Source organism: Medicago truncatula, chromosome 3 (genome assembly GCF_003473485.1).
Source record: "Medicago truncatula cultivar Jemalong A17 chromosome 3, MtrunA17r5.0-ANR, whole genome shotgun sequence".
Lineage (NCBI taxonomy): Eukaryota > Viridiplantae > Streptophyta > Magnoliopsida > Fabales > Fabaceae > Medicago > Medicago truncatula.
This window is the reverse complement of record NC_053044.1, coordinates 26,947,920-26,963,304: the sequence shown is the minus strand read 5'-3', so window position 1 is coordinate 26,963,304 and position 15,385 is coordinate 26,947,920. Positions and strand designations below refer to the sequence as shown.

At 33.1% G+C, this 15,385-nt stretch overlaps 2 protein-coding genes across 2 annotated transcripts; one reads left to right on the top strand and one right to left on the bottom strand.

The window, feature by feature from the left end:
* Window positions 1-919: 919 nt before the first annotated feature.
* On the top strand, window positions 920-5,256 carry LOC25490725 (nudix hydrolase 10). The gene is made up of 10 exons (XM_013604604.3): window positions 920-1,068; window positions 1,759-1,855; window positions 2,022-2,218; window positions 2,398-2,463; window positions 2,642-2,779; window positions 2,868-2,945; window positions 3,027-3,077; window positions 3,180-3,214; window positions 4,143-4,251; window positions 4,936-5,256. Exons 3-10 carry the CDS (start codon window positions 2,030-2,032, stop codon window positions 5,128-5,130), a joined length of 861 nt encoding a protein of 286 aa, XP_013460058.1. The 5' UTR covers window positions 920-1,068; window positions 1,759-1,855; window positions 2,022-2,029; the 3' UTR covers window positions 5,131-5,256.
* An 8,611-nt stretch (window positions 5,257-13,867) lies between these two features.
* Window positions 13,868-15,385, bottom strand: LOC25490724 (fasciclin-like arabinogalactan protein 1). Its single transcript, XM_013604603.3, has one exon. The coding sequence runs from the start codon at window positions 15,318-15,320 to the stop codon at window positions 14,055-14,057; it is 1,266 nt and encodes a 421-aa protein (XP_013460057.1). The 5' UTR covers window positions 15,321-15,385; the 3' UTR covers window positions 13,868-14,054.

The window sequence follows — 15,385 nt, the reverse complement described above, 5'->3', positions numbered from 1 at the left end:
ATTTTTTGGTTCAACTGATGACACGTCATTGCCTTGAAACAGGGCAATTTATGTCACCCTATTGTCTGACGACTTAGTGGGGGAGGTGTGTTGCCAATATATTGTATTGACTTGGTGGTCCTAATAACATTAATTAACATTTAGAATTTCATATTTTCATAATTTTATTGACTTGAGAGTGGTTTAACAATTCAACCGACTTTGACTCTTGACAAGGTTGGCACTTGTCCGTGTTAACAATTTCATGGTAACATTCTAGAGTTTCACATTTTCATAATTTATATAAATATAGCAAGCTTATATTCAGGACAAAGTAAAATCACATCATGACAAGGGTCAAATATATTCAAGAAGTTTGAAATTCTTGCACAAACTTGTTGAAAAACATGTACGTAAGGGATGATAAGTTTAAAGGCATACGCATAAAGAGGTAAACTTGTTCATATTGGTGTAAGGATCAGTTTTTTATTACTTGACCATCAAACCAACCTTATGACATTAACATGTGACGTGTAAGAATCTTCTTCAGTGGTTGCACGATCGTTATAATCGTAAGTCACACTCACTTCAGTGCATGTTTGATATCACAGTGAGTTAAACAAAGTCACGATGACACCATGATTTTGTTTAAGCTACAATTTACAAAGTATAGCTTTTACAAAATCACAGCGAATCCAAATAAGTTTCGTCGGTGTAGTTGATATAAAGTACAATGAATCAAAACACAATAGAATACAAGTTAGTGCAATTGGATCTTGCACTTATATCCAAATCCAAATAGTGATCATATCCTAAATATATGTGGACGGCTAATGAATGATGGAATGAAGGAAAGGCTAATAATGTTATGTAGTGAAGCAAGAGTTGTATTGGAACTACGTCACCATGCACTAGCTCAACTCATGGCACCAAAGTGAGTGTTATAGCTGTTATAAATTACAACCTTGTTGCTTTCAACTCCTCAACTTCCACTTGTTAGAGCACTTTCTAAGTTCCTTTTCAACTCCTTTAAATCCTCAGAGTTTCCAGATAAATTTTCATTGCTTTACTTAGAGTTTGTTTGTAAAGGTAAAAATATTCTCTGCATTGTTTCTCTTAGTGACACAGGTTGTGTTGTTTCTTTGTTAACTATGAAACTTGTTTGTGTCAGTTAGGCTGTCTTGTTTTTAATTTGTTGCAGTTCTATTCTTTAGTCAGGCTATCTTGTTTTTTTCCAGTCCTCAACATGTTTTTATAGGCAAATATTAAGAAGTTGGTAGTTATGTCAGTTTTCGAGGATCGAACCTTAAAACTTCTTTGGTGTTCCGTAGGTCACCAACTGAGCTACCTACTCGGAACAATGTTTGCAATATATGATACATATATGTTGTGGAAATGGTATTTTGCTATGCAAATTTTGTGCTAGTTTTGAGAATTAGCAGACTCAATTTAACAACTTTGGAACCAATTGAAATTTGCAAGCGAGGTTTTGATCCTAGACCGCGATCATTGATATTGCAAAAAAATACGTTCAGAAGACATTGATGCAGCATTGATCATGGTCATAGAAAATCTTGATGTCGCGAAACAAATCGCGGTGGCAGAACTTTTTTTTTTTTTTTTTTTATGAATTGAAGAAGTGTGCAGCTCTTTCTTGAATCAAAGTCAATCATGATATTTTTCTCATCACATCCATTATTTTTACTCTCTTCTTTTGTACTATCCTTTCTCTCTCTTTTCTAAGCTTAACATAGCTCATGAGAATTGTGATTAATGCAGTGTTGGAGGAATTTCCAAACAGTAAACTAATATTTTTTGGGTCTCAACCCTCCGGGTCTAGGGGAAGCGAGTCTTGGTACCAGAGTTCGGTCAAGAGGTAAGTAATGTCTGGCCAACAATTGTTTATGTTGGGATTGACAACTTATCCTTAAGTATAGCTCATTAACTATTTGATTCAACATAAAGAGCTCAGGATTTGACTTTCAAATTTGTTGATTTGTTTTTTACTTTGTATTTTCTGTATTTTGTGATTGAATATGCAGTTGAGTCCATGTCAGTGGCAGCTAGTCCAGCACCCTCTTTAGGGGATCATTTATGTGAAAATGGTTTTGGATGTATTGAAATTCTCCCTTCCACCAATGATGCTCATGGAGGAGTCATTGTTGACTTGAAGGATCCTATGGACCCTCAAGTTTTTGCTTCTTTGCTTAAATCTTCACTTTTACAGTGGAAGAAACAGGTGGCTATTATTATCTATATATATTGTTCTAAAATGAGAAATTAAGTTTAGATGTTAAAAGTCAGTAATCTCAATCAATGATGAATAAATCAATAATTTATGCTCAAACACATTTATAATTTGTATACGTAACATCAACCGTCGATTTATAATTTCAATAAATCAACTTTATATTGTAGGGAAAAGATGGTGTTTGGATCAAGTTACCAATTGAGCTTGTTAATCTTGTTGAAGTTGCTGTTAAGGTAATTTATAAAAGAAGTAAAAGTGTTCAAAAGCTGTTTCCTGCTTTTTTTCACAAATTGTTTCCAATTTATAGAGTTTATATTCAATCTCTCTTTGATTATAGAAACAGTTTATACATAAGTTCTCGTATTGATAAGCAGTAATTGAATAAACTTATAATTAAGTTGTTTCTAGCAGGAGGGTTTCTGTTACCACCATGCTGAGCCAAGCTACATAATGCTAGTATACTGGATTCCTAAAACAGGCTGCACAATTCCTCCAAATGCTTCTCATCGCGTAAGCATTGGCGCCATTGTCTTGAATAATAAGAAAGAGGTATAAAATAAGTTTCAATCCAATAGTGATTCTTATATCTACATGTTTTCTTTGCATACATTAACTTTGTTTTATGATGCCATTCTAGTTGCTTGTAGTACAAGAAAAAAGAGGTAGATTTCATGGAATTGGTGTTTGGAAGCTACCTACTGGAGTAGTTGATGCAGTATGCACATTTTCAAAGACAAATTAAATTTCATCTTAAAAAATTACAAATTGGTTAGAAACTTGGTTTTTGTACCTGCAGGGTGAGGAGATTTTTGAAGCAGCTATTAGAGAAGTAAAAGAAGAGACAGGAGTAAGTATCTTAATACATTCCATGTGATGTAGAATCAAAGTATTAGTATTATATTGATGGTAATTAATAACTTTTATTTTGATTTCTATTTTTAAAAATCAGATTGATACAGAATTTGTGGAGGTTCTAGGATTCAGGTATGAATATATTAATGTGAGACATTTTTTCAATGGTTTAACCTGCATGTTTTCTTCATGTGATTAATATTGGAAACTGAATTAACAACTCTCCTCTTACTTCCCCATTTTTATGAGAATTATATTATATGTTAGATGAATTAAAAATAAGGCCACAGAAGTGGTGAAGCTCCTAACAGCATATGAAATCATTTGATTGGGACCTCTCAGATTGGGGCATTGTACTAGTGATATGTGATTTCTTAATATTAAAATATTGATGGGAATTTGATAATATTATTTTGAGTTATTATGGTATAAGTTGATGGATGGCTTGGGCCCCACAGAGACATAATGGTCTAATAACATACTATTCTAATGGGAAAAAAGGCAAGTTGAAATTTCTATACTTGCTTTATCTAACTTAAGAAAGAGAGAAATTATTTTTAACCACGGTGGTATTGATGATTATTTTACAACAGTCACATGAGAAGTTTGAACCTAGCCTCTTAAGGTTATAAAGTGAAATTCTTACATCTAAGGTTTAACAACTCATAGACACTTAAATTTGTCAAAATAAGTCATTTGTTTGGAATCTAAGATCTTAATAAACTTAAGTTCTTTGGATTTAACTTATATATTATTTTTAAAAACTCAGTGTCCAGTCTAAAGATCGACTAATCTGAGGGGACCAATCTCACCGTCCACTTGCGGTCCCATTTACAACTGGAACGTAGTTTTTCACAGATTTATCCCACCAAAATTGACACTAGAATACCTTGAGAGGAGTACACTCCAAGGTCCAAGTCAACACCACTAGACCAATCCAAATGGATGATAGGTTATCATATAGCTTTGATTATCCTATAGCATATATTGATATTGATTCTTTCTTCATTCTTCCTTTATAAAATTTCATTTGACATTTATTTTTGTTTTTAATTTTCAGCCAGGCACACAATTCATTCTTTGGGAAATCAGATTTAACTTTTCTTTGCATGTTGCGCCCTCTTTCTTTTGACATCAAAAGGCAAGAACTGGAAATTGAAGCAGCTCAGGTACTTGCCTTTGACAATGTCACATCATGTTTTTTTTTTGTTTTCTTCTTCCTATCTCTAGGATCACTTTTGTCCAAAACATTAACCTAAGAACCATTGACTCAAACATGTGCTGCGTATACGATACAGACAAGGACACCATAACTCGAATGATGTGTAAAATATAGGACCAGATGACATATATCATAAAAGTATAAATGTGTCGAGTCGAAAATAATTGTTCTCTCACTAAGATAGTGTTAAGGTGTGTCTACACTTGTTTAAGGCGTGTCTAAGAAGCGTCGGCGTTCGATACGTATCTAATTAACCGACACAACAAAGACAAATGACCCATGTATTACAATTTTTTAACTTAAAATACAAACGTAAAACTTGCTTATATGCAATTTAGACTTGTGAAAGATCAATTTACCATAATTGAGTGACTACTAATTATTTTACCACAAATCGTGGTTACTCCCATAATCAACTTGTTCAAAATTCTTTAGCCCATAAACCAATATATTTCTCTCATTTGTTCCAAAAACTGTCCTTCAAGTAATGAAAATGCAACAAATTATAGCATTAAATTTTATTAACATATTTATTTAATCCAAAGCTTTTGCATTATGACTCTATTGTTTTATTTTCTAAGTCTGTGTTACTATAATTTATTTTGGTGTGCTTTGTTCTATTCTCATGAAGTGGATGCCATTTGAAGAATATGCAGTACAACCATTTAATCAGAAGCATGAGCCCTTCAAATGCATAATTGAATTATGCATAGCAAAGATGGAAAGAACCTATACTGGATTCTGTCCACGACCTATCTCATCATTTTTCTCTAAGGATTTGAATTATGTATACTTGAATAGCAAAGACCTTCACAAGTCTTCTTGAGCCTAAGTTTATAGTTTATTTTGGTTGAAATTTATTTCTTATAAAAGGTTTGTTGTGTCAATTTATATCCTCATCCTCCCATCATAATTCATGTATGTTGATTTTGAGCCAATATTGTGACTCTTGTTACTGAAATTATGATTAACTTTTATATAAGTAAGATTCTTGGAAAATATATAGAGAAAATTGATATGTAAGGATTCATACAATATAGTCTTAGTTGAGTCCACACAATTTAAAAAAGAAAAAAAAAAGACAATTTAACAATTTATCTACATTGAGAATCATTTCAAACTGTTTTGAGATTTGTTTTATTCTTTACTATGGTCATGACAATTTGTTTTGATTGAGAGATCAAAGAGCTTATTAATCGGCTTATAGTTGGATTTGAATTTGATGCAATCAGAACTTCATTACGGTGCCTATGTTCCCTGCATCGAACCCTGGACACTCTATTATTTCACAATTTCTCTAACCGTTAGACTACTTGACAAAAAAAAAAAAAAACACAAAAGAAACAAACAAATAAAATATAGCAAAGTTTTATAAACGAGTGAACCATCAAATTCGTCCCTGAATTTTCACACGTCGGCCAACTTCGTCCCTCAATTATGCGAAATATCAGCTTAGTCCCTGAATTTGTCAAACGTCCATCAAAAAGGTCCCTCCGTCCAAATCCTCCGTTAGCCTTGCTGATCTGTCGCCTTGCATACTGTGTTGTCTTGTACGCGTGGCAAGAAGGAAGCCACATGTTCAGGGACTAATTTGATTGAATTGGAAAATGTTGAGTTTTCACTTTTCAGTTTATTTTTTCTCCTTTTCCCATTTTACCCCTGCATTACCCATATCTCTTTCTTCACATTTCAGAACATCAAAAACGACCTTGACCCTTCTTCTTCTCGCTAAAACTTCCTCCATTTTCACCCCTCCAAAATCATCATCATCTCCGACGATTCTGACATTTTTTAAGTTTGTGTGTTCGGTTGTGATTAAAGGTAACGCCTTTTGTAACGCCCTATTTCTATTAAAGCAATTAAACATGCGAATAATTCATATATTTAAGAAATAGACGCTGCTTTCACCAAAAACGAAAACCAAAGATCGGAAACTAACATGCATGTATGTAAAACCTCATCAGTCGCAGCGGATACAAATTCTTATACATCAAGCATACATGTCATGTAATCTCAAAATATAAAAATAATCCAACAAGATCTAGAGCTAACAACAAAACCCTAGATCAGAGCCAACTCTACTCTAAGACCCGATAGTGGAGAAAGCTCTCACTATCCACCAACATCAGGAACTCACCAAGCTACTATTCTTGCACAACGTCCACTCACCCATACAGGCAAGTAGGCGGTTAAAACCACTGGGGGTGAGTATTACATCAACATAATCAATAACACAGATAAGCAGGAATAGCATAATCCAATATCATGTAATGAATCAAAATAGATAAATTACATACATACATTATCACCACAATCCAAGTTTCACCGACATATATTCAACGAACACATCATCATCAATAATCATCATTCACAATTCCACCAATTCCATGAGTTCATCAATTCACATAATTAATCATAACATGACACAACAATCCATCAAATACAAACATCACCATCAATCACTTACAACCACAAGTACATCAAGTAATTTCACAACTAGGACTCATGTCACCTCATGATATGATCATAGACACAACACCTATATGTATGCGGTACCGGTCATCACCAATATTTAGGCCGTCGCCCATCATCACCAATATTTGCTTCAAGAAATTTTGAGGATTTTGGCTTTTAGATTGACTACGAAAAAAATTAGGGTTTGAAATTTTTTGAATTGGGGCAGAACTCAACCACTTATTATTGGAGGAAATTTTCATGATTATAGAGTGTAGATTGCAGATTGTGTAATTAGGATTTCAATTTTATACAATTGGGAAGAAAGAGCTGTTGGGGAAGAAAAGAGTCATTTGGGAAGAAAGCCAAAATATTTTCTGCAAATCAATCAATTTAGTCCTTCGAAATGATTTTTATTATCGGTCAAATTAGTCCCTGCCTACGTGGCGTCTGACATGTGAAAGGTTAACGGCCACGTCAGCCCCGTTAACGCTCCGTTTGAACAGAAGGACTAACTTGATTGACATTGAACAAATTCAGGGATTAAATTGATATTTCGCATAATTGAGGGACGAAGTTAGCCGACCCATAAAAATTCAAGGACGAAGTTGATGATTCACTCTTTTATAAACGAAGTAAATTATTGAACAGTAAATTTGTTAGTTTTTTGAAGTGCTTATTGTTTACAAGTATTGCTGAAATACATCAAGCAAAAGTGACTTCAACTGTAAATTTAGTTTCATTCTAAATATATCGAGGTGCTTGAATTTTTCAGGAGCTTGAAGATAGAAGCTATATCGTGGTGCTTGAATTTTTCAGGAGCTTGAAGATACGTAAGGAAGACAATTAAAGTTTATGTTAGTTTTTTCATTGGCTTAATACATGCTTTGGTCCCTTAACTTATTTTTGAATTTCATTTTGGTCCCTTAACTTTAAATCGTCTCAATTTGGTCCCATAACTTTGCCTCCGTTTACCTAAGTGGTCCCTTCTGTTAGTTTTTTTAACAGAATGGACCACCTAGGTAAACGGAGGCAAAGTTATGGGACCAAATTGAGACATTTTAAAGTTAAGGGATAAAAATGAAATTAAAAAATAAGTTAAGGGACCAAAGCATGTATTAAGCCTTTTTTTTATATAATAATTAAGAAGCAAATAATTTGTTATATATTATGTAACATATAACACTTTAGATTGAAAGGTTGTTCAGTTTCCGACAAATCAAAACATATGTTTCTATTCAATAAATTAATTTTTTTCTCGGGTTATTAATCCTGTTGAAAATCCTCCTATTTTAAAGAGGAAAAGAAACCTCCCTAAAAAACCAGGAAAGCTTCTTATAATTCCATGGCTTATCTCTTTTTTATTTTCTTTATCTCTAGTTATTTATTCTTATCATAAGTATATTAAAATTTCAAAGCTAATTAATTATCACAGTAAAAAGAAAACCAAAAATAAGTTCAAAATTACAACATTTATTAACATTTATTTTTGAATTTCATTTTGGTCCCTTAACTTTAAACCGTCTCAATTTGGTCCCATAACTTTACCTCTGTTTACCTAAGTGGTCCCTTCTGTTAAAAAAAACTAACAGAAGGGACAACTTAGGTAAACGGAGGTAAAGTTATGGGACCAAATTGAGACGGTTTAAAGTTAAGGGACCAAAATGAAATTCAAAAATAAGTTAAGGGACCAAAGTATGTATTAAGCCTTTTTTTCATTACTGTACCAGTTCTAGGATGATGGAACTTTTATGCTTTCCATATTGATTACTATCATGTATGTGAGAATATTATTAATGTTTACGATTGCAATATTGCTACTATAAAAAAAATATGGTGTTTTTTGATAGAATATTTAAGAGCACAATATTATTATTGCTTGACTTGTTCTTATAAGTTATATCCAAATCTAAGTTTAAGGGTTTAGTTATGGATATGAAAGTAGTATGATCGGCAATCATAATATTGTGTGTAAGAAGGAGGGTATGTGAGAATATTATTAGTGTTTACTATTGTCATATTGGCCCGGTGTGTTTGATAGGTAGTCCCCCACTGGTATGCACTATATTGGTTTCATATGATGATTTCAACTTGAAATCAATCACACCCTGATGGGAAAGTCAGGGTTGCATTTTTAGGCGTAGTCTATCTAATCGTGTCAATCTTATAGTTAATGTAGTCTTCTCACCACTGTCAATCTTGCAGTTTTAACGTCTTTCCATGTCACGGACCAGGTTGGAAAGTGTGAGATGACAAGATAAACGGCCGAAAAACAAAAACTTATTTAAGTTACTTCCTGCCTTAAGCTTATTACATCGTTGCAGTAAATTTGTGTGTTCTTAGGGTGCAAATAGCTCAACCGCGCGCTGTGCCTCCAAAAGTGGCCGACATAAACAAAATTATTGCCCAATAGCAACCCTACTCAAAGAAAATAAAAACATGTTGCTTTTAGAAGTCAGAACACGAATTGGATAAAGGAAATCTAGATAGTGTAAACTTGTTTTCACGGCTAAGTCTCACAAAATTAATAACAATCTAATGCATTGATGTTCCACCTAAAATCTAAATACGTGAATATTTTCTTTTCTTTTTTATAAATAAATTTTAAAAACCGATATGTACAAACACTTCAATATACTACAAACACATTTCAGATTATGCTTAAATCACTGCAAAGTGAATAAATTATCATGTATTTTTTGCCGTGAGTTTAAATAACTGAGCAAATGAAAAAAATTGTTTATCCTAACCTAGTATACATAAAATGACAAGTAGTTTAAGCAGGTGGCTCTCGCCATAATACTGTAAAAATAAAAAACCGAGCCTCCTTCTATCATTAGATACCTTCCTGGCATAAAATAGAAACACATATTCTCATCAACATTTTGATGATGAGGGAATTTTTTTCTAATACATTAAGATTTAAATAGAAGATTGCTCATTTAAAAAAATTGCATTTTTATTTTATTAGGGGTTTATTTTTACTATGAGAGTCGAACCTTCATTTTCACAAGGACGACCCTGTATATAAAGATAATATGCGATTTTTGGCTTACTTTTCATTATTCCAATTATATTTTTGAACAATTTTTCTTATAATGATGTTATATTGTCGATGTCATTAAAAAGGATAAAATTTATTATATTTGTTATATTGTTAGTATCGTTGAAAAAAGATAAACACAATTTGTTGGATTTGTTATAATTTGAAATTCACAAATATCTAATCTCTATATTTTTAATCAAAATCAAATTTTTCCTTAAAAAAAGGCAAAATCAAATTCAAAATTTCATGATAAACATCTTTCATAATTTACAAGTGTCAACGAAATAAAAATAGCGAAAATACAAACCCTCAATGAACGCATGTATCTTCGCTGGTTATACAATACAAGAGGACCTAAAATTTACAATCACTTTGTATTTCTAACATATATAATATTTATTCTTATATGACATGCATGATTTATAGAGTTATATTTAATACATGAAGAATGAGGAAAAATGTACTATTTGCAAGATATATTTTTTTTGGTGAGAATTTGCAAGATATATTGATGTTTTGTGCATGTAATCCGTGATGTTGTTTTTGAGTGAAACTGATGAGTCCAAAATTCATATTTAATACATGAAGAATGATGTGTGTGTATATTTGAAAGATATATTGATGATTTGTGCATATAGTCGGTATTGTTGTTTGTGATTGAAATACATGAATTCAAGAGAAAATGAATTTTATGTGATTTATGTAATATTCATAATTGGGTTTTTTATTTTAAACATGCATTCACCAAGATTGAATAGGTTTTTAAAATAATTGACTTTGTTAATTGATTGAAGCAGATTTTGAATCAATTAAGAACAAAATAAATGTTGCATATGTTAAAAAAAAATGTTGCAATGTCTAAGTTTACTAGAAAATATAAGTCTTTTTTACTTTTTAGGTCATTCCATATAATAAAAAAAAAATTGTTGTTTATTGAGACTGAGACTCAACCAGTTGTTGGAAAAATAATTCGTATCGTCGTTTGTTGTAATGTTTCTTATGCAATGAAATGTTTTCTTTATTTTAAGTATTAAATATGTTTTTGGTCCCTATAAAATTGGGACTTTTCAAGTTTAGTCCTTACTTAATTTGTTTAAATTTGTTTAATTTATGCTTAAACTCTGGAGTTTTTGAACAATTTTTTGCATACGTGTTAAGAACATTACTAAAAGTTCCTCTGCAAAAAATTGTTACAAAATTTGATTTCTACGTCCAGATTTTGTTAATTTTATCTTTAAGTTTTGCCGTTTTAAAAAATTCATATTTAATTCGTTTCATGTTAAAAAATTGTAAATATTAGTAAATGAACCTTTTATAGTGTTCTAAACTTGTCTAAAAAAAATTGTTCTAAAATTTAAGAGTTTAAGAATAATTAAACAAACTTTGTTATAACAGGACTAAAGGTGTATATGTGGACAGAGGAGTGTGTGTCTTGTTTAAAACTATTCTTAATTTTGATTTTTAGTGTACTTACATGAAAAATAAAAGTAGAAAATATATAGGTGAAGTCAAGCAAGCAAGAAGAGAAAATATGATGCGTGCTTGAGGTTTTTCTTTAATATTATACGATCAATGTTCTGCTCATATTAGTTTTTAATGTTTAGCTGACGTTGATATTTCGACTCTACAACTTTGTAAACAATAGTTTGTTCTTTTTTCCAAGCTAAGGCCTCTTCTTATCCAAAATAAATAAATATTATAAGACCAAATTTATTTATTAAAATTACAATACATGGATTAAAATTAAAATTAGTATAAATAAACCTGAGATTAATAATTAAGAGAATGATACAATCTTTTCTATAACTATATCACTAGTATTTTAGATTTATTAACCCATTTACCTATAACTATATATAAAAAGTTTTGTTGGGTGGTGGTCGGGATCGAACCCCAGACCTTATAAATATTATGAATTGTCCTTATCAACTGAGCTAAGCTCACGAGACACGAGGACATATATAAAAAGTTTAATTAATTGCATGTTTAACCGCTAACAATTTTCATCCATTTAAAAGCAGTATACAAAAATCCTGCTTTTGTCATCAATTAACATTAATTAGCAAAAATATAATAAACATCAACAATAAAAAAACAAGAAACATCACAATTCACAACTAACAACATTCGTTAGTTTTCTGGGAGAGGAGCTTCTGGATTCGAGCATTCCTCTTTAAAGTTTAAACAACAATTCAAAAGAAAATCAGGATGACTGTCATTAAATACTTATAACTGGTATCAATGAAACAACATCCAGGAACCAAACTGATAGATATGTACACAGTTCAAAAGTCTAGTCTAGGGAAAGCATTAGAAAGGTGACAATAACTTTGCACCATATGGAACACTGGCCACCACAATGTCATCGGCCGCCAATTCACAGAAAACATATTAACATATTAATGATCATTTTACAATTGTTATATACTTTATTTTTTGGACGAACATCGTTAACATATATTGAGAGTTTAACTTCAGACAATCTTTCACATAAAATTCTACCGATAACTCTTCTAGATGAAAAAATGGGAAAATATAATCCTATATGACTAGAACACACATGGAATATGTACTATATGACAGTTATGTATCTGCGAACATGAAAATGGCCCCTCATTCCGTATATAACCACAATCATGTCAAGCAAAAAAAAATATTAACCCTTTACGGTGAATCCTGAGAAGAATAGGGTAGTTTCTACTTCTGGGACAAGGGAAGAAACAAACAGCCACAATTGTCGTGAAAGCCACCAAATGCTTTTATTGTAAAATGTAAACACAGACTGGACCACTGGAAATTTATAGTGGAAATTTCCCTTTCCCTTAATTGTTTGAGTCTGCAATGTGGAAATATATTTAAAGCGAAAAAAGATTCATGGGCCTAATATAAGGCCTAAAAAAGTTTATGGACCTAAAGCTCTTGCATATTTGGATGAATGGTAAGAATAAAAAATTACAGCAAACCACGATCATTTTGTGAATCTACAAAATATAATTTTGTTAAAATCACAGTGACTCATTGTGATTTTAACAATCTCATTCAAACATATACTATTTTCTGTGGGGTATGGAGACAATATATTTCTTTGACAGATCCTTACCCAATTTATTGCCCACTTTCTCATGATCAACATGTACAATGACAAGATAATCTGCCGAATTCACGCATATCATTTATACAATTAACCTATTGAGGATCAAAGTCCATCTTATAACATTATCAAGAAGGAACGACCAGCAAACGTTTTTGTGACACTTCATGTTAGCAACCAACGGATTAACAAACTTGATCTACCCGCTACAAATGCATAAATCTCTTAAGATGTACAAAACGTGGATGTTCAAATAACATATCTCATCTCTTAATTGCAAAGAGAAATAGTAGGTCGCAACTATTTTGAAAAGTAGTGTCACCCTTCAGCAGTAGATAAATATTTGCAATATTAATAGAAATAAAATGTATATAGAACGTGATATTAAGACGAGGAACTTTGTCGGTTGGAGCTGCATGTGGATGACGCAATGTTTAAACTGCTCCACTTCAAAAGGAGCTAAAGTCATCGTAGAATTGGAAAGATAACAACCCAACAAGTCCCAAATGCATTTATTCAAAATTATTTCCAAGATTCAGTCAAATTCACTAATTCAAATTAAAACCAATACCCAGCAATAGCATGCATGGTGAAACCGTGAAAGGGTACCACCATTGTCCTGTCCTTATCAATAACATAAGAATATAAATGTTACACATCAGTTTCATCTTTAAACATAAATTTATTTTTCATGAAAAGTTGGAATATTTCATCAATTTTACAGTTACAAATGTGAATGAATAGCAGAATTTAGTGCAACAAATATACAGATTTCACTCTTTGGTGAGTCATTAGTATGACTTCATAATTCCACTACCTAAAAACGCGCACAACAGTTAACAAAACAAAACATGCAATGCAATTATTGAAAGAAATAAATGTATAGCACGAGTTTCACACTTTGCATGTACAAAATCTATCATACTATCAATATCATATCATAATTAAAAAGCTAAATTACTTGAAGAAGAATAGTAAACAAATGTTTACATTAACATTTAATAGTCCCCTCATCACCAAAATTAGTACATCATTATCAAATACAATAAAAATAAAAAATCAAATAAAAATTCACACCCTTAACTTTCTTACCAAACAACATAAAAAACTAAAAAAAAAAAAAAAAAAGGAAACTTTTTTTGTTTGTGTTACACACAGCTCATAGAAATAGAAACCCAAAAACCAAAGCTAAAACCATACCAACAATGCCGTTAAACCTAACGGCGCCGTCACTATCATCGGCATTATCATCAGCAGCATCGTCATCCGGCGAATCAGCCGGAGCATCAGAATCATCCGCCGGCGCATCAGCAGCAACCTTCTTCTTCTTCTTCTTCCCTTTCTTAGGTGGCTCAGGAGCATCCGCCGCAGCTGGTTCCGGCGCCGGCGACGGAGAAGGACTCGGAGCTTCACCTTTAAACAACTCCTGCGGGAGAAGAACCTTAGAAATAGTATAGATCGCAAGCGGTTGCTCGTCGATAATGGTATCAATAATCTTCGCCGTCACACGTTTTGTCTTCAACGTAATCTCTTCACCGTCGTTTTGAACAGTGAAATCGTAATTGCTAGCACCTTCGGTAGCAAGTGTATGCATGAGTCCATTGTTTGATTTCAGCATAGGGATTGAGTTATAAATCGGAACGCCGTGAAATTCAAGTAGATCTATTTTACCGGACATAGTAAGGTTTTTGAATTTCGGAAGAAATGCTTTGAAAGCATCGTCGGCGGGACAGAAGACGCTTAAACCACCGTCGATAGCGTCAGTGAAAGTGTTGAAAGCTTCGTGAAATGTTGAAAGAGTTTCAGCGAAGATTTTGCAACCGTGTTTTGACATTATCACGGTAAGGTTTTGTTGGCTAGGTGCTGGTGTTGGAGCTTCAGCTGCGGCGGAGGGAAGAACGGAGCTGATTTGAATGACGGAGATGTTGTAAGGAATTTCTTCAACGGATTTAACGTATGAAGCAGTTAGTGCTCCGTCGTTGTTTTCAGCGCCGAATCCGACTTTTCCGCCGCGGAGATCGGTGATGTTGACGAATCCCGAGGAGCCAGGTGCGGTGCCGGTGGCTTGGTACATTGTGGCGGCGAGAGCTGTGCCGTTGGTGATTTGGTGAAGCTTTTTGGCGCCGAAGTAGTCAAGGAGGACGTGGAGGGAGAGGATGTTTTTGATGGTGTTTATTGAAAGGTGTTTTGAGAGGAGATCTTCCATGGCGGCGTTGTCGACGGCGCAGACGGTGATGGTTGTTCGGCTGTCGATTTGTGAAGCCAGGTGGGTTAGGGATAGGTAGTGGTTGAAGGTGGAGAGTTCAGGGTGTTTGGCGAGAATGCGGGTGATGTTGTGTGCGGTGGTGGTTGTGAGTATGGTGGTGAAAATGAGTAGTGCTGCCGTGAACGCCGCCATTGTTGGTGGTCGGAGAAAGGGATGCATTTTGGAAAGAATGAGATCTGTAAGAAGTGGACAGTGGAGGGTGAGAAGTGAAGAAGTTGAGACAA

Coding starts and splice junctions, on each gene's coding strand:
- LOC25490725 (XM_013604604.3), top strand. CDS start 2,030: ATGTCAGTGGCAGCTAGTCCAGCACCCTCTTTAGGGGATCATTTATGT. Junction 2,780..2,867: donor TCTTGAATAATAAGAAAGAG/GTATAAAATAAG, acceptor ATGCCATTCTAG/TTGCTTGTAGTACAAGAAAA. Junction 4,252..4,935: donor TGGAAATTGAAGCAGCTCAG/GTACTTGCCTTT, acceptor ATTCTCATGAAG/TGGATGCCATTTGAAGAATA.
- LOC25490724 (XM_013604603.3), bottom strand. CDS start 15,320: ATGCATCCCTTTCTCCGACCACCAACAATGGCGGCGTTCACGGCAGCA.